Below are 26,542 nucleotides of genomic sequence, written 5' to 3'. Positions count from 1 at the left end.
TTAGTTCGAACTAGGAAAACCTCATTTTACGAGGATTAAGCCTAGTTCGAACTTACTAGTTCAAATTAAGGGCTGTGTAGCCCCTTAATTCGAACTAGTGGGAGGCTAGCCCTCCCCAGGTTTCCCTGGTGGCCACTCTGGCCAACACCAGGGAAACTCTATTGCCCCCCTCCCGGCCCCGGACCCCTTAAAGGGGCATGGGCTGGCTACGGTGCCCGTGCCAGGTGCAAGCCTGCCAGCACCCAGCCAGCAGACCCTGCACCTGGCACGGCACAGAGCCACCCACCCGATGCCCCCCAGCCCTCCCCCTCTTCCCGGGACCAGGCTGGCGGCTCCCGGGAGCTTGCCTTGGACCGCAAGAGGCGGGCACCTTCCTGGGCTAGTGCGGACATCGTGGACCTCATCCACAATCTCTGCACTAGGCACAGGAAAGTGGCTGGCTAGGGCAGGAGAGCTGCCAGCCTGGCCACCCAGGAGCAGGTGTGCATGAAAATCAAGGGGGTCCACTGAGACCCCCGACCCTGAGCCCTGAGCTTACAATGGCCGTCCCGGGTCAGACCAAAGGTCCATCTAGCCCAGTAGCCTGTCTGCCGACAGCGGCCAACCCTAGGGACCCTGGAGGGGATGGACCGAAGACAGTGACCAAGCCATTTGTCTCGTGCCATCCCTCTCCAGCCTTCCACAAACTTTGGGCAGGGACACCACTCCTACCCCCTGGCTAAGACTACTCCATGGACCCAACCTCCATGACTTGATCTCACTTCCCTTTAAACTCTGTTCTAGTTGTAGCCTTCACAGCCTCCTGCAGCAAGGAGTTCCACAGGTTAACTATTTGCTTTGTCAAGAACAACAACTTTCTCTTACTAGTTTCAAGCCTGCTACCCATTCCTTTCCTTTGGTGTCCTCTAGTCCTCCTTTATGGGAACTCAGGAAGAACTTTTCTGAATGCACCCTCTCCACCCAACCCCTGCTTTTAGAGACTTCTATCCTGGCCCCGCTCCATCTCCTCTTTTCTAAGCTGAACAGTCCCAGTCTCTGTAGCCTCTCTTCGTCTGGGACCTGTTCCCAACCCCTGATCATGTTAGTTGCCCTCCCCTCTCCCAGCCTTTCTCTTCCCCTCTCCCACCTCCTTTTCCCAGTCTCCCCCAGTTTTGTTCAATAAAGACAGATTCCATTTTTGAACACAATTGTCCTTTATTTTGTACATCAATAAGAAGGGGGCTAGGGAAGGGTAAGTGGAAGGAGGTGAGGGAGGAATGGGGTACGAGCCCCAGATGGGGAGGACTGGGCTGGCTCTGCGGGCTTCTGGGGGTGGAAGCTCTCCTGCAGCCCCCCAATTGCCCCCTCTCCCCAGATGGCAGCCTGTGGCAAGTGCAGCCGGTCTGATGGCTGAGTGCTGTGATGTGCCCAGTGTGGGCACTCCAGGCAATCCAAGCCAGGACTGGTTTTCAAGCGGAGCACCCCTGAGAACTGTCTGTCCGAGGTGGGGGTTTAAGCACAGCCCTCGGCTAGCCTGAGACAGCATCTCCACGCTCTAAGTCCTCCTCTGTTGCCCTGCCGGCACTGCTTCCGGCCAGCCTTAAGCCCTGTTCAGGGTCCACTTAATGTGGACATGCTAGTTTGAATTAGCAAAACGCTAATTCGAACTAGTTTTTAGTTCTAGACGCGTTAGCTTAGTTCGAATTAACTAATTCGAACTAAGTTAGTTCGAACTAACTCTGTAGTGTAGACATACCCTCAGTGACATCCTGAATGCGAGCTCCCGGTAAGCAGCACACCTCTCGAGATTCCAGGTCCGGACGGCAGAGGGATGGCTCAGTCCCTCTTAGGAGGGAGTCCCCGACCACCACCACCCGTCGTTTCCTTTTGGGGGTGGTGGCCATGGAACTCCCATCCCTAGGACTACGCATCCCATGCCTTCCAGTAGATGGTGTTCCCTTCTGGTTTCTTCCTTGTGAGGTCCCTTCCAGAGCTTTCAGCACTGCAGAGCCTGTGGAGAGAGCTTGAAAGCGATTGCTTACCTCTATAGCATCGGGGGATTCCCGTACTGGCCTTTTTCCCCTTCTAGAAGTTACATGCTGCCAGTTCTCTTCCTGGTCCCGTACTGCCCTCTCTGGCTCCTCCGCCTGCCGTGCTTGAAGGATCAAACGCTGCCTTCTATCGAGGAGTCTTCATCCTTTCTGATCGAGCGTAGGGTCAACACTTGGGCCTCCAGTCCTCTAATTTTTCTTCCAAAATGTCAACCAGCTTGCACTTGGTGCAGATGAAATCCGTTCTTTCTTCGGGCGGAAGACAAACATGGCACACGCTGTGCAGGTAACAGCAGCAGACCCATCACCATCCATCACTGCTGTCCTGGAAAAGGGATTTAAAAAGAAAGTCAAGAGAACCTCCCGCCCTTCCCTCCGCCCTTCCAAACTCCCTGTTAGCACTCACCTGTTCACAAGCTCATTGGTCGCTTGCCCACTGCCTTATAAAGCCCTGGACTGCCTGAAAGTCCCTCCCTCTACCAAGGCTCAGCCAATCAGCAGAGGCTTCTAGAATTCAAACTTTAATTAGAAGCCAACAGTTTCCACCTGCCTAATTAGCATGTCCATAGGCTGAGCCGGTTGCTCAACCACATCCAGAGAAACTTCCAGTCTCCATACAGAGAACATCTTTATAACTCCACCCAGACGTTATACCGATCTATGGAGAGCAGATACAGAATAAGTAGAAAGCAGCTTTTGTTTGACCCCTCGCATGGTCCCTTCTTACTAACTTTTGGGGGAACAGGAGGAGGGCTCTGGAGCTTGCGGTGGTAAATCCAGCACCCAAACACTAGGCTATTGTGGGATTTCAGGGGGTTCCTTTGCCCAGAGTGCCAGGACTTAGCTCTTTATCTGAACAGCGCCTCAGGAATTCGCAGGGGGCGCCGGGCTGGCCGGTGTCTTTCCAAACAAGGAGGAGGCCGGCTCGTTGGGCAGGAATTCCTCCCCCCCCCCCCCCCCCCCCCCCCCGGCTCACGCTCCCTGCAGGACGATCCCAAAGAGAAGGGTGCTCTGGGAACCGCTGGGAAACACGCAAAGGGCATTTCTGGTGCAGCGCCCACGGACCCGGCTCATGCTATGAACAGGGCAGGCTGACAGGCCCTGCTGCAGACACCCCGAAAAGGGGCGGGGGCGCGTCCCAATTCAGGCAGCAGAACTTGAGAAGGGAGGCTGTGAAGGTAGCACATGTGACCCTGAATTGGAGGCCACTCGGTGCAGGTGAAGAACCCGGCAGCGGCAGCCCTGTTCTCACATTTGATCACTGCGGTTGATTTTTCGTGCCCTTTCCTCTGTACAAACCCCGAACCCTAATGTCATTACCTCACAGACACTAACCTCCCCCACTCACCCACCTCTGTTCTTAAATCTGATTCGTCGATTTTATACGTGGTCACTTTTTTTTTATTCTATCCCTTTGGTATCTATGGTCGTGCCAATTTTCTTCCACAATTTGATGTGAGGAAGTGGGTCTGGCCCACGAAAGCTCCTCACCTAATAAACCATCTTGTTAGTCTTTAAAGTGCTGCACCATCCTGCCTTTTGTTTCGGCTGCATCTCTATCACTGTTGAACCTGCAAAGTGCCGAGAAACAGACAGACGGGAGCCCTGAAAGCCTGGGGAATAACCCTGCAGCGCGGAGAAGAGGTGGCGCTTCCTGTCGGACTTTGCTCATGGATCCAGTGAGCTGCCCCCCTGCAGCAAGTTACAGAATCATCCCAGAGGGAGGGAAAGGCTGGATGGCTGCCTGACTCCTCTCTCCCAGGAGCCCCTCTCTGCCCAAACACAGGGGCTCAGGCTAGACCAGCTCACCGTGTGACGTTTGTCCTGCCTGGCTCCATGGAAGATGGAGAACTGAGCAGCATTATGACATCACAGGCAGTAGGTTTGGCCTTTGCAACATCCTCTGACAAGGAGTTCCACAGGTTGACTGTGCGCTGTGTGAAGTTCATTTTAAACTTGCTGCTTATTAATTTCATTTGGTGACCTCTAGTTCTTACGTTAGAAGAAGAAGCAAATATCACTTCTTTATTTACTATCTCGGTCATGATTTTATATAGACCTTTATCATATCCCCTCTTAGCTTTTCCAAGTTGAAAAATGTCTGTCTTATTTATCTCGCCTCATTCGGAAGCTCTTCCATACCCCTAATCATCTTTATTACCCTTCTCTCAATCTTTTCCAATGCCCGTATATTTTCTCTGATAAGATGTGACCACATCTGTATGCAGTATTCAAGATGTGGGTGTACCATGGTTTTATACAGGCAATATGATTTCTCTGTCTTATTCGCCATCCCTTTCTTAATGATCCCCAACCTGTTCTTTGCTTTATTGGCTGTTGCTGCACATTGAGTGGATGTTTTCAAAGAATTATCCACAGTGACTCCAAGATCCCTCTCTGGCGTGGTAACAGCTAACATGGACCCCAGCATCTGAGATGTACTTTGGGGGGTTGTTTTCCAATGAGAGTTACTTTGCCTAGATCAACACTGAATGTTATCTGCATTTTGTGTCCCCGCCTCCCAGTTCTGTGAGGTCCCTTTGTAGCTCTTTGCAGGCTGCTTTGGACTGAACACCCTTGAGAGTTTTAGCTCATCTACAATCTCAGCACCTCTCTGCTAACCCCTTTGTCCAGCCCATTTATAAACAGGTTGAACAGGGTTGGTCCCAGCACAGAGCCCTGTGGGACCCCACTAGTTACGTCTCTCCACTCTGAAAACTGCCCATTTCTTCCTACCCCTTGTTTCCTGTCGTCTAACCAGTGACCAGCCCAGGAGAGACCTGTCCCCTTATTCCAGGACAGCTCCCTTGGCTTAAGAGCCTCTGGGGAGGGACCTTGTCAAAGGCTTCCTGCCTGTCCCAGTGTGTCAGCACGTGGCATGGCCGTCAGTGGCTTCTCCTCCTCCCACAGGGACACGGGGTATGGGCCAGGTAACTCAGGCTGAGGCCTGACAAGAACTCAGATACCCCCCCACGAGGAACTCATGTTCATAGTGACGCCCCTGAGCTAGCAGCCCCTCAGGCCACAGGGCCACGCGTGGAACGTCCACACTGCCACTGGCAGATCCCGAATACCCACCGCACCCCACAGCAATGTAGTGACTGTGACCCCTCACCTTGCATGCGCTGTGGCCAGCTCTGAGGTGCTGGTCCTGCCTCTGCTACTATCCTGATGGGCGGCCTTGAGCAAGTCACTGCCATGCTCTGTGCCTCGGTTTCCCCTCATTAATGTCACTGATCTCCTTTGTAAAATGTGTTAAAAACGGCTGCTGGAAAGTGTTAGATAAGAAATGAGGATCGTTATGGTCCCGTGATATAGGATGCTTTTCAAAGTCAAGAGAACCTCGGCTTTATTTTAATTTAATTTAATTTGATCTTTAGCCGATCTCAGGCCCTGTTGGTTCAAAGAGAAGCTGCAAAGCAGGAATTGCCCCTCCCGGCTCACACCCCAGCAGGCACACGAAGCATCCCGGAGCCGAGATGCATTTTCTTTCTCCTCATGCTAAGCCAACGGCCTGATGTTGGGGGGCCCATTTCCTGGTCTGGACTGCTGGGCTGGTAGCGCCAGGTGCATTGCTCTGCCCTCAGGGCTCCAGGGGACTCAGGTCAGGGCTGCGTCTCACCCTGGCCCGGGAGACTCTGCCTGAGTCCCAGGGTCTGTAAGTTCCCCCAAGCAGGGAAAGCTGACCATGCGGTGACTCCTCTCACCCAGGGAGCTGGAGCCAACTCAGCCTGGCTGGGGAAGCCTCCCAGCAAACTCCACAACTGGGAATCAGCAGTGGAGACATAAACCCAGCTGAGGGATCCTGCCTTCAGGTCCCTAGAGGCCAGTTCTCAGGGGGAACCTGCCTGCAGGCCTGGGCTTACTAGCTCCCACCCAGCCAGCCTCCCCTTGCCCTGCTGGCTCCAGACTCCCCTCAACCATGGTCGCTCCTTCCCCCTGGGAGGGGCATCTCACTCCCCATGGGCTGCCTGGCAGACTCTGGCCCTGGTAGGGAGGGGGAGCCAAGGCAAACTCAGAGCCTCTCCCTGAGCTGCCAGCAGACAAGGCCCCGGGAATCCAAGCAATCTCCTTGGGGTTACACACACTTAGGTTGTGGCCCTCGGCATGGGCTGGGAGTATCATTGTGGCCCTTGGTGCTTCCAAAGTTGCGTCGCCCTGATGTAGGGTTAACCCTTCCCGGGCCAGTGTGGGGTGAGTGCACCTTGCCACACGCCTGCTCCTGCCCAGGGTCTGACAGGTGCCATGTACTCTCCCCCCGACTCCCGGCGGGTGACAGGAATATCAGATTCCTGGTGTCTAGTGTCTGGAGACAGCAGGTTTGTGGCAGGCTCAGGGAGTGATGCACGGCCTAGTGGTTAGAGCCTGGTATTGGGAGCTATGTGATCGGCTCAGCTCTTGCACTGACATGCCGCATGGCCTGGGACACGTGGCTCTGATGTTGCAAAGGGGCAGCTGGGTGCCCAGTGTCTGCGCTGTCCTTAGCAGCGTGGCCACGGCACAGCGGAGCAGGTCTGTTCCCATCCAGCAGAGGGCCGTGGTGAGGCCACACGTGCCTGGCAGTTCCCACATTCCTTGTATAGTCTTGCTGGAATTCCATACGATGCCTCCATGCAAAAGGGAAACTGAGTCATGCACTGTGACCTGCCGGGGGCCTCTCTCAACCCACAGCCAGCTCACCTGGGCTCTGGGGAATTTTCACAGCAGCCCCCTGCCGCACACAGACTCTTAACAAGCTGGCCTGGCAGCACGTGTCCCGGGGGTGCTCCACGCGAGCGTTGTGGCGGCTGCGCTCCTATCCGGAGTCATTAGGTAGCAGGGCCCTGTGCACTGCACACACGCAGCAGCCATCTCCAGCAGGGCCCACAGCCACCATGGGCCCCAGCTCAAGGGGGGGCTCCATGTCCCCAGGAGGGGCAGGGCCAAGGGCAGTCGGCCCCCAGCACTGCCTGGACAGCGGCTCTGGGCTCCCCCCCAGCCCTCAGAGCTGCGCAGAGAGGCGCTCTGGTGCTCCCACGGCAGTTCCAAGGGGCCCGGGGCTCTGGCCACTGCCCTGTGGCAGTAGCAGAGAAAGGCTGGGAGCTCTAGGCCCCTTCGAATGGCCAGTTCCTGGGACAACAGCCCCTTTGTCAGGGATGCGGTCCAGGGACTAGCGGGGAGCCTGGTGCTGGCAGTGGGTGTCAGGCTCCCCCCACAGACCGGTGATGGCAGGGGGAAGCAGAGGAGCCAGGCCCCAGCCCACTCTGCCCCCCAGCTCCCCACTGCAAGGCCCTACGTCCCACTGCAGGTAAGTGTGGGGGGTGGTTCCACTCCTCCCCGAGATCCTCTCCTCCCAGCAGCATGGCTGAGAGCCGGGGCAGTGGGGCAGGCTGGGCCAGGTCACTTCTCTTCCCTCTGCTGCTCCTGAGTGAGTGTGGGGGGTTACCCTGCAGCCCAGGGATTTCCCTACACCCGCCCTATGGGGGTGTATCCCCTCCTGAATTTCCCCAACCCTCCCTCCCAGTTTTGTGAACTAGTTACATGCCAATTTAGTGATTGTTTGGAGAGCTGAATTGAAATTGAAACATTCATACACACTTCAAAAGCACAGACAGTGTCTGATCAGGTGTGTGTCTGAACAAGTGTCATCGATTTGAGAAGTATGAACATAGACGAGCTTCCTTGCACAGCTGTTGTTTTTGTGACAATGTCAGTGCCTTCATCTGGGTGATGTTGGCCAACCTAATCATTTCAAATGACGATTTGTAAGCAAAGTCACAATGAGCTCCCTGACAGCTGGTGATGAGCTGGGGGCTGGGGGCTGGGGGGAAAGGCTACAGCACCAGATTGTATTTACAGTCACACCTAATCTCCCTGGGGGATCCAGCAGACAGAGCTGTGTCGCCCAAGTGATAGATTTTGACTGGGGTTGGGTTACAAATCACTTGAATGGGGGGGGGGATGAAATGTTGTTGTTCTTATTGTATGAGTAAAGGGCAGTAGAACTGTACTTAACCTGGACTGACTGAGAGCATCCAGAGACAGGGTGGGGACAGGTGTTTTGCTTGGTGGTCTGTCTGAGTCACAAGTACTATCTGACCCGCCCCTCTCCACTGGTTAAAGACAGAGCTATTAGGCTCCATATCTAGTCTTTTGTTTTGTTAAGTGACCACTCCAGCTGAAATCACGGATAATCAGTCTAACTAAGGCAGGCTTCAGAGTGTCTAGAGCAGGCATGTCCAAAGTCCGGCCCGCGGGCCAATTGCGGCCCGTGTTCTGGTTTAATACGGCCCCCCAGGTAATTTGGCAATATCTATCTTTTATGGCCCCCAACGAATCCATATGTATTGAGATGAATACATTGTAAAATCTCAGTTAATGTCAGTTGGTCTAAATCAGTTATAAATATATTTGGACACAACATGTATACTTGGTGTTATGTTCCTGTTCATATTTTTTGAACTTAAAAGTTGACAGACAACCTTTATTACCAATAATATGTAATGTACTTTACAATGTTCCTGACATATATTTCAGCTTCCTGGATTTTTTTTTCATCTGGCCTTCAGATATGAAAGGCAGAGTGATTTAACACCTGTTTAGATTTGTCATCCATGTGACGAAATGAAAAGTATGCCGTTTGCAATAAACTTTGCATGAAATAGTTAATTTGCATTTAATTTTAATGGTTCAAAGAATGTCAGGCAAAATGGTCGGCCCTCACGCATGTTCACTTCATCAAATCTGGCCCTCTTTGAAAAAAGTTTGGACACCCCTGGTCTAGAGTAAGGGCTTAGTCCTGCTGTGGGGACGGTGTTCCCCTGTGGGGACGGTGTTCCTGTGGGGACGGTGTTTTTCTGTAAGAGACAGCCCAGACTGCACTAGCAGTGAGGTTCCCCCACTGAGAGCTCAGCTGAAATCACTGAGCGCTGGGTGGACCCTCGAGACCAAGTCGCAGAGGTCACAGTGGCAGCAGAAGGTGACGGCGCGGGGCCGTCGGCCACAGAGCGATGGAGTGAATGGTTTTCACAACGAACAACAGTGGCCAGAGCGAACAGTGAGCAGCTGGAGGAACAAGCAAGGTGCCTTCTTGCCCCCACCTGGGAGGCGTACTCACGGGAAAGCACCTCTGAGCTCTGAGTCGCCACTGACCAGGACAACACCGGCGAGTGGGGTGAGGTGGGGGGAAAACGAGGGGCACGTTAAATAACCATTTGTTTAGTGACTTTGCTCCAGAACGCTAGATCTGTGACTGGGAATGGAAACTTCTAGACATGTGATTCCTAGTAGGCCAAGGTTTTTAAAATGCATCATTTGCCAAGGGTCGTATCTCACATCGTTGCTCTCTTGAGAGCTCGTTATGGTGGGGAGTTTCTGTACTAAACATTTTTATTATTAAAATTAATTTTTACAGAAGAACGGTCGTGCTGGGTCAGACCAGTGGTCCGTAGAGCCCGGTGTCCTGTCTGCCGACAGTGGTCAAGGCCAGCTTCAGAGGGAATGAACAGAACAGGAAATCAAGCGACCCATCCCCTGTTGCACGTTCCCAGCTTCTGGCAACAGGCTAGGGACACTCAGAGCACGGTGCATCCCTCCCCATCCTGGCTAATCGCCACTGCTGGACCGATTCTCCAGGAATTTATCTAGTTCTTTTTTTAATCCTCTTATAGTTTTGGTCTTCACGGCATCCCCTGGCAAGGAGTTCCACAGGTTAACTTGCTGTTGTGTGAAGAAGTACTTCCTTTGGTTTTTTTAAAACCTGCTGCCTATTCATTTCATGGGGTGACTGCTAGTCCTTGTGTTATGGGAAGGATTAAATAACATTTCCTTTTCACTTTCTTCACACCAGTCAAGATTTTACAGCCACCTCCCATCATAATCCTCCCTTAGTCGTCTCTTTTCAAAGATGAAAATTCCCAGCCATTTTAATCTCCCCTCCTGTTTCATACCCTCATCATTTTAGTTGCCCGTCTCTGTACCTTTTCCAGGTCCAATCTATCTTTTTGGGGATGGGGTGACCAGACCTGCACTCAGTATTCAAGGTGTTCCCATCCCATGGATTTATAGAGAGGCAATATGATATTTTTTGTCCTATCCTCTCTCCCTTTCTTAATGATTCCCAACATTGTGTTTGCTGTGTTGCCTGCTGCTGCACTTTGAATGGCTATTTTCAGAGAACCATCCCCAAGGACTCCCACATCTTTCTTGAGTGTTAACAGCTCGTTTGGACCCCATTGTTTTGTACGTGTAGTTGATTTTATAGTGCCATACAGCCCACCTTCACCCTCACAGTCTCACCCCTCGTCAGCCCTGGCACCCCCCGTAAATTCAAACACCCCCCTAATTTCAGTTCCTGGGGAAAACACTGCTACAGCCTGGCCCGGCCCCCAAACCCTTGGACTCTGTCGCTCAGGGGAGGGGGCTCGGAGGAAGGGCTGGAACTGGCCCCCACACTCACCCGCTGTGGGACGCGGAGCGACGGGTCTGGAGCCGGCTGAGTGGAGCGGGCTGGGGCGGGGTCCCTCTGCCCTCTGCTCTGGATTCCCCAGAATGGCTGGAGGGGGAGCTGACAAGTAGCAGACAGGCCGGAGGGCGACTCTCTCCCGTCTACTCATCCCTTTCTGGGAAACAGAGTCATGCCGCCTTCCTCTCAGTGGGAGGGGACTAAACCCTCCCTGGGTTGGGTAGGAAGAGTAGCTGAGTCCTTGCCCGTCCCACTGGCGGGGTCACCTCAGGCTCAGCCCGGGCTGGAAGTGAAATCACAAACGTCTTCATCAGCAAAGCTCGCTCCGGGCACTAATGCTGCCAGCCGCAAACCCGCACGGCAGACACCAGCCAGGGCCCCGCCCTCCTGTGAGTGATCCGACAGGCAGGAGTACCTGCCGGCTGACGGAGCGGAGGTGTTTTTACTCATCCTACCGGTGGCAGAGGCAGGTGTGACGTAGTGGGGGTACCTGGCTGGTTTCTATGCTGCTGGCTCTGGGGTAACCCCCCCGGCTGCCGTGGGTACCACGACCCAGCAAAACAGGATGGGTCACTATGCAAACCAGTATGGCCAGACACCCCCCATGGAGAGGAACAAAGGAAGGTGGATGCTGCCCTGGCTGGGGGGCAGGGCTGGAAGAGAGTTAGGGAGTTGCTGGCTGGAAGCATGGAGGAGACAGCCTAGGGAAAGGGGCTGGAGTTTAGGGGCCCAGTCTCCCCCATCTCAAGGGGGCCTGAGGCATCGTAGCCCAGCTCTGTGACCAGATTCCATCTGTGCTGTGCTGTATCCTGGAGAGGCAATAAACTTCCTCTATTCCACCGGCTGGTGCAGTCTGTTTGGGCCATTTCGGGGTGCAGGAGACGGGGGACCCCCAACGCACCGTCACAGCAGGTAATCAAAGCAGGAAGCAACATCAAACCAAAACGACCCCTGAAATAAATACTGGAAACGCCCAGACCTGTCTGGCAAGAAAGCCTATTTGCCGGCGACCCTCCAGTTTCACAAGCTGCTTGGAAACTTTTCAAAGACACCACCATGGAGGTGCAAGTTCAATGTGCACCCTGCATTAAACAACACTGTGAGAGAACCAAACACTGCCATGGTGGCTTAGCAACCCAGTCACGAGAGATCAAAAGAACCATTGTTTAAAAAGGAGAAGTTAAACCCTAGTGAGGAAAACGAAAGGAGTATAAACTCTGTCCAATTAAGCGTAAAAATCTAATAAGGAATGCCAAAAATGAATTTTAAGACCAGCTAAGCAAAGATGCAAAAAGTAAGAGCAATTTTTTTAAGTACATCAGAAGCAGGAAGCCGGCTAAACAATCTGTGGGGTTACCGGATGATCAAATGCCAAAGGAGCACTCCCGGACGATAAGGTCATTGCAGAGCAACTAAACACATTCTTTGCATCTGTTTTCAAGCCAAGGATACTGGGGAGATTCCCAAACCTGAGCCATTCTTTTTAAGTGACAAATCTGAGGAATTGTGCCAAAATAGGTGTCATTAGAGGAAGTTTTGGAACAAATTGATAAACACAAAAGTAACAAGTCACCGGGACCGGATGGCATTCACCCAAGAGTTCTGAAAACTCATTGGGAAATTCTAGAACTATTAACTATGGTTTGTAACCTGTCCTTTAAATTGGCTTCTGTACCGATTGACTGGACGATAGCTAACATGACACCGATATTTAAAAAGGGCTGTAGAAGTGATCCTGGCATTACAGGCTGCTAAGTCTAGCATCTCTACCAGGCAAATTAGTTGAAACTATAGTAAAGAAAAAAATGTCCAGATACAGAGGTGAACACAGTTTGCTGGGGGAAAGTCAACATGGTTTCCATAAGGGGAAAATCATGCCTTACTAGTCTACTAGAAAACAGCCATGCAGTGGGCAGCAGCAATCAAAAAAGCAAACAGAAAGTTAGGAATCATTAAAAAAGGGATAGAGAACAAGGCAGAGAATATCTTATTGCCTCTGTGTAAAACCACGGGACGCCCACAGCTTGAATCCTGCACTCAGATGTGGTCACCTCATCTCAAAAAAGATCTCTGGGCATTGGAAAAGGTTCAGAAAAGGGCAGCAAACATGCGGAGGGTTGGAAGGGGTCCCGTAGGAAGAGAGATTGAAACGGCTGGGACTTTCCGTTTAGAAAAGAGGAGACTCAGGGTGCGTCTGCACAAGGAGGAGCAGGGTGGCTGCACAGCCGGGCAGCAGGAGAGAAGGGATGTCAGATCTGGCGTGTGCAGGGCACAGGGACGGCCCAGACTATCAACACCAGGCGCTTCCCTTCAGCCTTTCTAAGGCCCAAATCCACCCACAGAATCCCACCCTGACCCCACCCCAACAAGTGGGTGTTATTGGGGTACCCCTCGCCCGTGTCACAGTGACAGCCCGGCTCCCCAGCACCGGTTCCTTGCCTTAACGAACCTAATCACAGCTCTAGCACCAGAGGCATAGCGAGGGTGTTATGCGCCCTGGGGCAAAAGCAAAATTTGCTCACCCCCCCGCTCCACCATGCGGTGGGACCCCAAACTTGGTGCATGGCTGAGCCCGACCCTGGGAGGAGGGGGGAGCTTGTACCGTGTCTTCCCTCACTCCTTCCAGTTTGGGAGGGGCCCCCTCATGCACTATCCCACCGCCGAAGATGGAGGAGGGTCAGGCTGGGGGCGAAGTGCAAGGGAGGAGGCTCCAGCCAGCGGCGGTGGGCGGAGGAGGAGCAGGCGAGCGGAGGGATGACAGGGGAAGTGGAGGGGGACTAAAGTAGCCCCCCCCGCCCCACCGTGATGCATGGGCCTGTGCTCTCCGGTCCTGCCCCAGCCCGCCTCCCCTGCACCCACTCAAACCCAATGCACCCCAGCCTCCCCCCGCCCACCTAACCCCCCTCCTGCAGAGCCAGGCACCGGAGGTATGGGATGGCTGCGGTAAATCCTGCCTTTAAAGTGACCGTTCCAGCTGGCCTGCCCGGCTGCTTCGGCTTGCTCACAGTTTGTACAGAGAGACAGCACGTGCCCCCCAGGTATCCCTGGCTCGCCATGATGCAGCACATGGACCTGTGTGCTCCGGTCCCGCTCCAGCCCGGCACCCCCTAGTGTGGCACCAGTGGGAACTGCTCCCCCACACCCTCCCCTCGCTATGCCTCTGACCAAGACATGGGCCGCAAGCAGCGGCCAGAACACGCCTGCAGCTTCTAGGGCGCGTCGACTGCCGCATGTGTCAAGAAGAGGTCAGACAAGGTCGCCCTCACGGGCCCTTCTGGCTCTAAGGTCCTCACGTCTGAGGGGGCTTTGTGCGGGGCGGTGATGCTGTTCTGCCCACAGAGAAACGTCCGTGCGTGTGGGATGCAACTAGCTCTGCCAGCGGGGGCTCTGCTGTGGAGACGCCCTCTCGGCTTTCTTTGAAACCTGATTCACAACCTCTGCTTGGCAGATGCCAGGCTGGGAAACCCCACCCCAGTGTGTCCTCAGGCGCAGAGACACGCCAGACCCCAAATGCAGAATGACTCTCATCTTTAATCACGCTCTTCCAAGCCAATCGCGTGATGTTTATCTGACTCATGATGTAGGTACACCTGGGGGCTGGCCCTGCTCCAGGAAGTGAAAATTTTATCGATAAAACATCTGACAGGTCCTTAAGTTTCATTTCTGCTGTTCTGGAAACAAAGGAGGAGGCAGCAGCCAGCCAGAGGCAGAGTTAGAAGGTTGTATGAATTAATATGGTCTGTCTGTCTGTCTGTCTATCTATCTATCTATCTATCTATCTATCTATCTATCCCCACACACCCCCTCTATCTATCTATCTATCTATCTATCTATCTATCTATCTATCTATCTATCTATCCCCACACACCCCCTCTATCTATCTATCTATCTATCTATCTATCCCCACACACCCCCTCTATCTATCTATCTATCTATCTATCTATCTATCTATCTATCTATCTATCCCCATACACCCCCTCTATCTATCTATCTATCTATCTATCTATCTATCTATCTATCCCCACACACCCCCTCTATCTATCTATCTATCTATCTATCTATCTATCTATCTATCTATCCCCACACACCCCCTCTATCTATCTATCTATCTATCTATCTATCTATCTATCTATCTATCTATCTATCTATCCCCACACACCCCCTCTATCTATCTATCTATCTATCTATCTATCTATCTATCTATCTATCTATCCCCACACACACCCTCTATCTATCTATCTATCTATCTATCTATCTATCTATCTATCTATCTATCTATCTATCTATCTATCCCCACACACCCCCTCTATCTATCTATCTATCTATCTATCTATCTATCTATCCCCGCACACCCCCTCTATCTATCTATCTATCTATCTATCTATCTATCTATCTATCTATCTATCCCTCCCCCCCCCCCCCACTGCCACACACATACCCTTGATCTGTTTTGGGAAGAGATGTTACCTGTCAGGCTGCTCCTGGTTTGCCCCAGTGGGGTGTGGGAAATACACGAGTTCTGTGCTTTCGTAAGGGACAGGCGCCCTGACGGGTAATGTGCGCACTCGGCAGTGCTAGGAGGATGGCGTTGGTAGGCCAAGCTGCTCGTTACCTGACCTAGAGGGAGTTGCCGCTGCGTGAGCTGCTTTACTCCATGTGATGCGTCGTTTACTTTCGGGCAGGATGGGCTGGGGCTCTCCCGGGGCTATTCTCTGCTGTCCATGTGCAGATGTTTCATGGCGCTGACAGAGGTTCCCCGTGGGCACGTGTGGGCACTTAACAGTCGTGACCATTCCCTGGTTCCATGCCAGCTCTGTGCGTGCGGCTCCTCTGCAAATCAGGCCCCTTAAATGTCGGTGTTTTCACGAGGACTTAGTGGCCTGATTCAGCAACCTAGGAGCTGCCATGAGTCCAGGGTTCATCCGGCCATTTCCCAGCTGTGACCGTGGCCAGCCCCCGCTGCAGCAGAGCAAGGGGCAACCCCCGGTACAGTGGAGACTGGGAAGTAACCTGTGTGCAGGGCACGTTCTTCCTGACCCCATCAGAGGTCACACCTGCCCTGAAGCCCGAGGGCTCCTTTCCCTTCCCAACTGCCGGTTGTTCTGTTTGATTTTTAATCCTTTTTTGGGGTCACCATGGAGGTCCCAGTGTGTGTTCGGTAGGAAAACAGGAAGTGTCCTTGTTTGTTTCAAATCAACTGACATTCCAACCTTGTATGGCCCTGTGCTCTGTGCTATGACAAAGGGTGAAAAGAAGTTCTAGACCCTCCTCTTCAGATCCTCTTCAAGCAGCAGTAGAGGAGGTCTAGGTTGGAGATTAGGACAAACGATTCCCTTAGGCGAGTGGGGAAGCTCTGGGCCGGGTTCCCTAGGGAAGGGTGGAATCTCCATCCCTAGGGGTGTTTCATTCCCGGCTGGACAAAGCCCTGGCTGGGATGATGGAGTTGGGTTGGTCCTGCTTTGGGCAGGGGCTGGACTCGGGGACTCCTGAGGTCTCTGCCCGCCCTGGGGTTCTAACCCCTCTGCAGGTGCCGTAGCTCAGCTAGAATCCCAGGGTGGAGTGGTAGAAGCACAGAGCTGGAAGAGACTCGGGAGTGGTTGGGCCGGAGAACTTGATTTCAGATTCTAATGATGAAAAGGTTAAGACCCCGCCCCTGCAGTGCGCTGTGTGGGGGCAAACCAGCCCCGGCCGAGTTAAGTGTGTGGGCGTCAGAGGGTGTCAGTATCCTGTGCCATCCGTGAGGTCCGTTCCCATGGGCTGCTGGCCCTTCTGGTCTTGCTACGATTCTGACTCTCGCGCTGTTCTGCCCTGGCTTGTGTGGAGCCGTTTGCAGGATCGGGGCCTAAAACCTTCCCTGACTGGGCATCAGTTCCATTGGCTCTTCCTCTGGGTTTTGTTATTTGAGCAAGTGTGTTTATTTATTAATTAGAACAGATCCAGGTCGGTCTGCGGTTACCTCGCCGTGTCCTTTCCCACTTTCCATCTTCCCAGGGGCAGAGCACAGTGCTCTGGGCCCAACACAAGGTTCCCGGGGAAATGTCGAAGGAGGCAGATTGGATCCCCCCTCGCAAAGGAGTCTGGGGAAGATTCCTGAGAATGATTTAGGGGCCTGGACAATCGGTCGCACAAGGAGAGGTCGTCAGGGTGTGGATCGTGCGCTGTGACATTCTGGGATCCAACTGCGACTCCTAACGGAGTGTGGCCTGGTCTGCCCCGCAGTGCGGGGAGCCATGAGTACGGAGGGACTGTGCTGTGACTCCTAGCCCCTATACCAACGGCCCCGCATGCAGCCCTGGCGTCCAGCACCCACTTACTGCTTGCAGTCGCACCACGACCTCCCCAGTCCCGCATTTCCCCCAAGCTGCCTCCTTGCAGTGCCCGGGCCTTTTCTGGAGCTCTCATGAAAGTTCAGTCCGCTGCTCTTTTAAAGAGACAGAAACAGCGCCTTGTTATTTCCCTGGCAGTAACACTTCAGTCCAGGCCGGGGGCTGGTTTAGCTAAAAAGTAAAACCAGTCGCTTCGCTAGAAAGGAACGAGGTTTGAAGTGAGGTCAGGTACGGGACGAAGATAGAAACGGTCACAAACAGACCAAGTAGAAATCTGCCTCTAATACTAAACCTAACTCACCGTCTCCCTTTGCCTAAGCAGGTTCCTCGCTTCCGTTCCGTTCTGAGCTTTCAACCTTCTTTTCTTACGTGTGCTAGAGCCGCGGCCTCTGACACCTGCCCAGCAAGCGATACCTGTGGGACTCTCTCCCTTCCTTTGTATGGCCCAGGAAACCTTCCAGAGGTGGTGTTTGAACAGCAAACCCAGAGAGCGTTTCTTTTCCCCGCGGGGTGGAGTCTCCCTGCTGTCTGATGTAGGCGCCATGCTGTGTTCTCCCACACTGGCGATTGCCACCGTTCAAAGTTGCTCTTCCTGTAGCTCTGGATGCAGACAAATGGCCCACATGCAGTCTGAGAGGTTGGCCTTTTTGTCTGCACAAACCCATGTTCCGAGCTCTCCCTGTTACGCCTGGTTCAGATGCATTTTTATGGCACATTTCCAGCATACGTCTATAAGTCCTGTCTGGGTTTACTCTGCATGCGTCAGGCCAGAAAACTAATGATCTGCGAGTTTGGGGTTTTCCAGCTTCCATTTTTGGGGTAACTATCTTGCCCTGGTGTATTAAGTGGATTATGTCAGGTCTTGCTTCCACAGAGCAGTGACTCATGAATGGTGTCGCCTTGGCCTTCGCAGAGATGAGTAAGAGGAGGCATGATACAAGTCTATCAAATAACGTCTTGCCCATGAAGTGTCAGAGCAAAGATGCCCGGTCACCCTGTCTCCTAACACAAGAACAAGGGCACAATCCAGGAATCTGCAAGGCAGCAATTTTAAAAACACTGGTGACATAAAATAGCATTGTCTGCAGTACAGATTTGACTGGGGAACTCATTGCCCCAAGAAGTCACTGAGACCAATTCTCAGCAAGATGCATCCGTCCCCTCTGGGGCCCCTGGCATTGGCCGCTGTGGGCAGATGGGACCTTGGGCAGGATGGACCTTGGGTCTGACTCCGTCTGGCCGCGCTGATGTTCTTATTTACGTGGAGTTTAAAACCAGCCAGTTCTTATGGCTTGTGCTAAAGAGGGATTTGGGGAAGGGCTGGGTCGTACAACACTGGCCAGTGCTGAGCGGGGTCACATGTGTGTGGATGTGGGACAGTCGCCCACCTGCACCCTCTGTGGGGGTTTGTACTTTCCTCTGAGGCAGCTGATTGAATCTGTTTGTTCCTGTTCACTCTGTGACTGTCCCCTGCTCCCTATAGGGGGTCTCGCATTGCCTGGCCAGCAAGCAGGAGGGGGAAAGGCTTTGGGGAGAAAGGAGGTTGTCAGTCTCTGGGTTCACACTGGAACTGAGGGAGACCTGCCTCCCATTGGTGCCGTCAGGAATTCGCAATGACGTTGTTCGATGGTTAACGGGTACACAAAGGGTTATACGTGTGAGGGCTCTTTGCCGGATGGCTTGGCCTTTGGGTTTATTACAAGGATACCTGGTTGAATTAGGGTCGGATGGTCTCCCCTCTGAATACTAATTTCTAATACGATCAGTTCTGATATTTGATGCTTTTTCCCTTTTCTCTCTGCAGTCTTCTGTGTTGCTGCCTTTCTTTTGTTTCTGTTCTCCTTGGGCATGAGTTGAACCGCCTTTACTTCTGCCACTACGACAGGTACTTCTTGGACCCGGGAGGTTGCTGGGTTCTCCTTGACCTCTGAGGATAGGTTAGCAAGAGACCTGTCAGGGAGGGTCTGGATGGTGCTTGGTCCTGCCGTGAGGGCAGGGGACTGGACGCGATAACCCTTCCAGTTCTAGTGTTGTGGGATTCTACTAGTGTGTCAGGTTCTTGTACCTGGCATGTGAGGTGCCTGGTCTGTTACCAAGTATTAACAGCATTGCAGCTGGTTACAGACTCTCTTAAAAGTGCCAGGCTCTGTCTGTGTTAGTAGCTGCCCCTAGGCTGAACCCTCGTGCAAATGGTGAAAGTCCTCCTAAGCCATGATTTTCACAGGTGCACTTTGCCCATGTTTGTCTAGCTATGGGTGGAATGCTCCCGTTGGTTTTGACTCCAGATTCCTTCGTGGAGGACTCAAGGAGTTTACCAATGGCTAAGATGCAACAGCCTCCTTCCCAGCAGGAGGTCAGCTGCACCCTGCAAATGTGGGGTTTAGGTGTCTGCATGGAGGGTTGCAGTGGGCTGGTTTCACTGCCGGCTGGGGTTGGTGTTGACACGGTCTGAGCCTCCCACGTAAGAAAACCAAAACCTCCGTGGAGCGGTGGAGGGTGTAAAGGGCACAAGCTAAGGGTGCAGGCGATACGGACACAGCGGGTTAGTCACACAAGGCAGCCTGACTTCCTTCTCCCCCTCAGGCAGCTGCTGTGATCATTGCACCTTGCAGGGTCATTCCCAGCCCTGGGCTCTGACTCCGCCCCGCTTTGGAAGAGCCCTGACGACCCAGCGCCAGCGGGAACTCGCTTGTAACTTTGGAGCGGGTGAGCGAGTATGGCGAGCGCCCGGCCGGAGTGCCCAGGTAAGAGGAGATGCCCCACAACTGTACTCTGACCGCGAGCCCCGTGGCGTGCGCAGGGAGAGCTCCCCAGATGGTGCCACGCGACGCGCCCTTGGGATTGGGGCTGGAGCAGAGTGAAACGGGCTCTTGCCGCAGTGGGACCAGCAGTAACACGTCTCTCTCCACCTCCGCATTCGCTGGGGGAGCAGGCTGAGTCGGCTCCAAGGCGAGCTGGCTGTTCACAGCCCCAGGGCCGCTGGATTTCCTGAATCGGCTACGAATGCAAAAACAATTCCTTTCCCCAGGCACCTTTTGGCTACAATGAAGTGCTGAGGCTGAGGCTGGGTGAGATTTCCCACCTGTGGGGCACTAGGAACTCCCAGTGTCTTCCCTCCCCAGGATCTACCTCGTGAGGCTACTCCAATAGGGCCTCTCCTACAGGCTATTCAGAACGCTCTGGGATTAGGGCTGCCTGCCGATTACTTTTCCTTGTGAGCGACTTCCCTGGAGACGAGGGCAGAGGCATTTCCAGAGCGCCTGGCCCTCTCCTCACAGTGCCTCCTCCCAGGCTGCTCCTCTTAGGCCACGTCTCAACCTACTGGAGGACAGATACTCTTGTGATCGATATTCAAGAGTTCCATTCAGCGGGTCTAGTGAAGACCCACTAAATCAAATGCTGAGGGCTCCCCTGTCAACCACAGAACTCCTCATGGTAAGGGAAGTCAATGAGAGAGTTTCTCCCATTGACTTCCCGATGTGGGGGTGCCCCAGAAAATCCATGCAAGGTGCGTCGACATTAGCTACACCATTCCCCTACCTGGGGTTGTGTATCTTGCATCAATTTCCTCCAGCTGTGTAGACCGGGCCTTACATAGATCAGATCCATCTGAGAGGTGGCATGTTCCTACCCAATTATAGGATAGATTCCCAATAATTAACATAATCCCAGGGGTCATAGCTTTAGCCTGAACTAACTAAAAAGAGGGCTCACAGAAAAACACCCTGTCTAGTAAGCCACACTTAGTTTCCTCAAGAACTTGGCTGTTCATCGCCCCAGCGCCTCTGGGTTTGCTGAAGCAGCCGTGCGTGCAAATATGGGAGGAAGCTTGCTAGCAGGTTTCAAAGGATACTAAGTAACTGAGCAGTTTTAAAATGTACTTGTGCATTCCTTACACCCGGGTGAAAACATGCACTGTGCTATTTACCCAGGGTGTAACACGTGTTTATAGAGTGCTGGTCTGTTTTTTGGGGGTTTTTTTTTTAAAAGCCTACGCAACAGTTGTATTCTCAATCCATGGTGGGCTGATAGTTGCAGAAGGGGTGTGTGTGTGAGGATGGTAAAGTCCCACCACAAGGGTTCTAGCCTTATTCGCAGTTCTACACACATTCCCACACATTCTCCTTTCCCTTCTTTGAGTGAGTCCCGAATCTTCACCCACAAGGGAGACCCTGCTTTCAAAGGTCACGAGATGTCTCTCCAATAGGCGTGACTGAGTGAGGGAGCCCCACCTCCCCGGTGGCTGAATGCACCAGCCAAGTGCTCACTCGGGTGAGCAGCCGTTTCGCCCTCTCACCAGGTCACCTGATAGAGAAAATAAACGGACACACCTTCTCCTCTGAGCACTGCCCTCCCCTGCCAAGTGTGAGGGGCGGGCTGGGCTGGGCACACCTCAGGCAGGGCCGTGCCTCAAGACTGGACTGGAAAAGCCGCCACAGCCTGGCTGCAGTCACCCCAGAAGACTTGCTGACATAACACAAGAACAAGGGTCACCCAGTGAAACGAATAGGCAGCAGGTTTAAAACAAACACAAGGAAGTTTTTCTTTGTGCAGCACACGGCCAACCTGTGGAACTCCCTGCCAGAGGATGTGATGAAGGCGAGGACTTTAGCAGGGTTCAAACACAAGCCAGATAAATCCATGGAGGTTAGGTTCATCCATACTTATTGGCCAGGCTGGGTAAGGATGGTGTCCCTGACCTCTGTTTCTCAGGGGCTGGGAATGGGCGACAGGGGAGGGATCACTGGCTGACTCCCTGTTCTGGTCACTCCCTCCGGGGCACCTGGCACTGGCTGCTGTGGGCAGACAGGACCCTGGGCTGGATGGATCTTTGGTCTGACCCCGTCTGGCCGCTCTAATGTTCTTCTCCTGGGGCTGTCAGGAACTGCCCAAGCCAGGGCTCGTCGTTGCTCCCTGTGTGACTGGGGGGCAATGTCTGAGCTCCAACAATTCCTCCCCCCATTCCAGGCTGCTCCTCCCCACCTCGCTGGTCCCTCTGTAACTGCCCCTGGTTCCCTCAGGGCGTCTTGGGCTGCTCCCCGCAGGCCCCTCCTGGCTGGTTCTCTCCCCTCCAGGGGGCCCATGGGGCTGAGGCTGTCTGTGCCGAGGGAGCTGGCCGGGGAGACGCTCGGTTTCTGAGAATTAACCATGTCACGTGTGGGCCCAAATCAGGTTTCGAGCCAGCCGGGCCCCTTGCTGGTGGAAAATGCAGCGTGAGAGCGATACGGTCGGTTCCTCAGCTCTCGTTAATCAACTGTCTTCAATCCGTGTTCACCCATTTCCATCTGCTGGAGACCAGGCCCACCGGGCGGTCAGAGCTGTAGATTTGCCCCAGTAATATCACCAGCAAGCGAGTGGCGTAGCCTGGCAGCATGCGGCACGTCTCCTGGCGCAGGCCGGAGCTGAGGCTGTGTCTTCGCCCCTCACAGGGTCAGGCCCTGTCAGAAGCCAACTGAGGCGAGAGGCGTGGGGTTCACCTCGCTGCGGTGAACAGGGGATCTGTTTCCTTGCTCTGTGATTGTTCGAGTGGAGCTGTGGGTACACGCCCCCTCCCCGGCGTGGCCGGTTTGGGTTCTGAATGGACTTGCCAGGAACGGTGGGTTGTTTTCTCCAGAAACCTACAAAGGGTGTGTCTGCTGCAGACGTATCCTGCGTGAGTCAGCCTGTTACATAGCTCACCCCGGCCTGACCTGAAAGGGAGAGAACCAGCCTCCTCGGCTGGGAGCCGCTGGCTTTTCACTCATGCTGTAGGGGCTCTTGTGCCGAGGTCTGGGGTTCGGTTCTGCCCACCAGCATTACATGGGGGGGCCTTGTTTGGGCAGGTTCATTAAATCGGCCTGTTGCCATAGGCCACTGGGTTTCAAATGAGGATGGGGCGCGACCCAGGAGTGGGTGGTGGAATGTCGGGCCCTGGGTCTCGGTGCTGCAGAGGGGCGGGGGAGCTAAGGCAGCTCCCTGCCTGTCCTGGCACCACAGACTGTGCTGCGCCCTGGAAGCAGCCGGCAGCAGTCCTGGCTCTTGGGGAGTGGGGGAGAGAACCACACAGGGCTCCACACTGCCCCTGCTCCGATCATGAGTTCCTCATGTTATGCTTAAATGAAGCACATGAGATCTTTTCTAGGGGAAAAGGCAGTACGCCGCATGGACTGAGAATACAACAGTTGCGTAGGCTTTTCAGTCACACACACACACACACACACACACACAGTCCCGCCAGACGGTGTTACAGTTACCAGTCCAGAGTCTGGATCAATCTAGTGGCCACCCAGATCGATCACGGAGGGGGAGCAGGGCCTTTGTCGGTCGCGATCCGATGCTCTCCTGGAGTTGGTGGCAGGACGAACCCGAAGTTCCATAGCCAGGCACCCTGCTGTTCTCAGCCTTTCCTGTGTCGCTGTCTGTGGATTCCGCTGTCAGCCTGTGACCGGCGTGTTACCTTGTTGATGTCAGTCATTCCCAAACATCTCCAGAGCTCATCCTGTAATCAATCGTCTTTTAGGGGTGCCAGCTCCACTTTAAAGACGTCAATCTGCCAACCCGGTCACTCCTTGGTCATGGGTACGCACTGCACTGATGTTTACTGATGCTTCCTCTGATGCCAACAAGTATCAGAGGGGTAGCCGTGTTAGTCTGAATCTGCAAAAGCGGCGAGGAGTCCTGTGGCACCTTATAGACTAACTGAAGTGTAGGAGCATAAGCTTTCGTGGGCAAAGACCCACTTCGTCAGATGCATGTAGTGGAAATATCCAGAGGCAGGTATAAATATGCAGGCCAGGATCAGGCTGGAGATGACGAGGTGGATCCAATCAAGGAGGATGAGGCCCACTTCTAGCAGCTGATCTGGAGGTGTGAATTCCAAGAGAGCAGAAGCTGCTTGTGTAGTGAGCGAGCCATTCACAGTCTTTGTTTAATCCAGAGTTGATTGTGTCAAACTTGAAGATGAACTGTAGCTCAGCAGTTTCTCTTTGAAGTCTGGTCCTGAAGTTTTTTTGCTGCAGGATGGCTACCTTTAGATCTGCAATTGTGTGTCCAGGAAGATTGAAGTGTTCCCCTACAGGTTTTTGTATGTTGCCATTCCAAATATCAGATTTGTGTCCATTGATTCTTTTAGGTAGGGACTGTCCAGTTTGGCCGATGCATATAGCAGTGGGGCATTGTTGGCACATGATGGCATATATTACGTTAGTAGATGAGCAGGAGAATGAACCAGTGAAGGTATGGCTGATCTGGTTAGGTCCTGTGATGGTGTTGCTGGTGTATATATGTGGGCAGAGTTGGCACCAAGGTTTGTTGCATGGATTGGTTCCTGAGTTAGAGTTATTATGGTGCGGTGTGTAGTTGCTGGTGAGAATATGCTTCAGGTTGTCAGGTTGTCTGTGGGCAAGGACTGGCCTGCCTCCCAAGGCCTGTGAAAGAGAGGGATCATTGTCCAGGATGGGTTGTAGATCACTAATGATGCGTTGGAGAAGTTTTAGCTGAGGACTGTAGGTAATGGCCAGTGGTGTTCTGTTGGTTTCTTTCTTGGGCTTGTCCCGTAGCAGGAGGCTTCTGGGTACATGTCTGGCTCTGTCGATCTGTCTCCTCACTTCCTCGTGTGGGTATCGTAGTTTACAGAATGCTTGTTGAAGATCTTGTAGGTGTAGGTCTCTGTCTGAGGGGTGGAGCATATGCGGTTGTACCTCAGTGCTTGGCTGTAAACAATGGATCGTGTGATGTGTCTGGGATGGAAGCTGGAGGCATGCAGGTAAGCATAGCAGTCAGTAGGTTTTCGGTATAGGGTGGTGTTGATGTGACCATCACTTATTTGCACTGTGGTGTCCAGGAAATGGACCTCCCGTGTAGACTGGTCCATGCTGAGGTTGATGGTAGGGTGGAAGCTGTTGAAATCGTGGTGAAATTCTTCCAGAGTCTCCTTCCCATGGGTTCAGATGATGAAGATGTCATCGATGTAGCGAGGTAGAGAAGGGGTGTAAGTGGACGAGAGCTGAGGAAGCGTTGTTCCAGGTCGGCCATAAAAATGTTGGCGTATTGTGTGCCCATAGCAGTGCCACTGGTCTGGAGGTATATATTGTCACCAAATCTGAAATAGTTGTGTGTGAGGATAAATTCACAGAGTTCAGCCATCAGTTGTGCTGTGGCATCATCAGGGACACTGTTCCTGACAGCTTGTACTCCATCTGCATGTGGGATGTTTGTGTAGAGAGCTCTACATCCATGGTGGCTAGGATGATGTTTTCTGGAAGATCACCAATGCATTGTAGTTTTCTCAGGAAATCTGTAGTGTCACGGAGGTAACTGGGAGTGCTGGTGGCGTAGGGTCTGAGTAGAGTCCACATAGCCAGACAGTCCTTCAGTGGGCCTCATCCTCCCTGATTGGATCCACCTCGTCATCTCCAGCCTGATTCTGGCCTGCATATTTATACTTGCCTCTGGAAATTTCCACTACATGCATCTGACGAAGTGGGTCTTTGCCCACGAAAGCTTGTGCTCCAACACTTCGGTTAGTCTCTAAGGTGCCACAGGACTCCTCGCCGCTGATGCCAACAAGTCTGTCTTCTTCACCCACGCTTCTCCCCTCCTTCCTTGGCCATCTGGATAACCTTCACACCTTTATCTCAACGCGTACATACCACTTCCACACATAAACAATTTTTTACAAGGACTTTCAAAGAAAAGCAAAACACCAGTATCTTGTATTGGGCTAAGCAACAGCCAATTAAATCAAACAAGACTTCAGCCTTCAACATTTCTCTAGTCTCATTAACATAGACACAAAACCAAACCTCCATTTCTGTACTTGCTAAACTCATTCAACTTTAAAACAAGACAATATCTACTTCACTAAAGGGTTTCGTTTAGCACAGTATTAACTGTGGTAATGTTACCGTACAATGCTACATTATTAAACCTAACATACAAATATAGAAAGAATAAAACTTTCAACACCAACACACTCTCCCATTGGCTGGGAACCTGCTGCCGGCTGTTTCTGGGGGCAGCGCGGTTTGCGGTGCCAGGAGAGGCAGGAAGCTGCCTTAGCCCACCCCCCGAACCGCTGCCCAGGACCCACTCCAGGTAAGGCCCAGCCCTAAGGAGTCCAGCTCCCTCCTTGGGACTTAGCCACATTGCCAGTGGCTGTGAGGAATCCAGTTCCAATCCAGGGACCCTATAAATAGCAACCAGGTTGGGCTCCCTTTCATGAGTCACAGTTGCATTACCTGGGCCTCTTCCCACCTGGCCCCTCAACCTCCCCCCGCTACCTCAGAGCTCTCAGGCCCGCCCTCCCCAGCGCCAGTCTGTGGTGCCGCTTGACCTCCTGTGGCTGGAGCACCGCTCCTTCCTCACCCTCTGCGCCCAGCCAGGAACCGTCCCGCTTCTCCTTTCACCTGAGCGCTGGCAGCTTCCACACGGCTCCCTAGGCCGGCCTGCAGGACCCCCCTTCAAGAAAGCTGTGGAGAAATTGGAGAGGGTCCAGAAAAGAGCAACAAGAATGTCTAGAAAACATGGGCTATGAAGGAAGACTGAAGGAATTGGGCTTGTTTAGTTTGGAAAAGAGAAGACTGAGAGGGGACATGAGAGCAGCTTTCAGGTATCTAAAAGGGTGTCACAAAGAGGGGGGAGAAAATTTGTTCCCCTTGGTCTCTGAGGATAGGACAAGCAGCAATTGGCTTAAACTGCAGCAAGGGAGGTTTAAACTTCCTCACTGTCAGGGTGGTCAAACACTGGAATAAATTGGCTAGAGA

At 53.1% G+C, this 26,542-nt stretch overlaps 1 protein-coding gene across 1 annotated transcript in view; it reads left to right on the top strand.

Annotated features, from left to right (window-relative positions):
• Window positions 1-16,070: 16,070 nt before the first annotated feature.
• LOC102462066 (nuclear GTPase SLIP-GC-like) overlaps window positions 16,071-26,542 on the top strand; it is a 55,540-nt gene continuing 45,068 nt past the window's right edge. The window contains exons 1-2 of the mRNA XM_089776966.1: window positions 16,071-18,684; window positions 19,383-19,543. Of these exons, the coding sequence (XP_089633092.1) occupies window positions 19,516-19,543 (28 nt within the window). The 5' untranslated portion in view covers window positions 16,071-18,684; window positions 19,383-19,515. The remainder of the gene's footprint in view (window positions 18,685-19,382; window positions 19,544-26,542) is intronic.

This window comes from Pelodiscus sinensis, chromosome 3 (assembly GCF_052426305.1).
Source record: "Pelodiscus sinensis isolate ZL-2025 chromosome 3, ASM5242630v1, whole genome shotgun sequence".
NCBI lineage: Eukaryota > Metazoa > Chordata > Testudines > Trionychidae > Pelodiscus > Pelodiscus sinensis.
The sequence above is the reverse complement of the archived record's forward strand: the minus strand, read 5'-3'. Positions and strand labels throughout refer to the sequence as shown.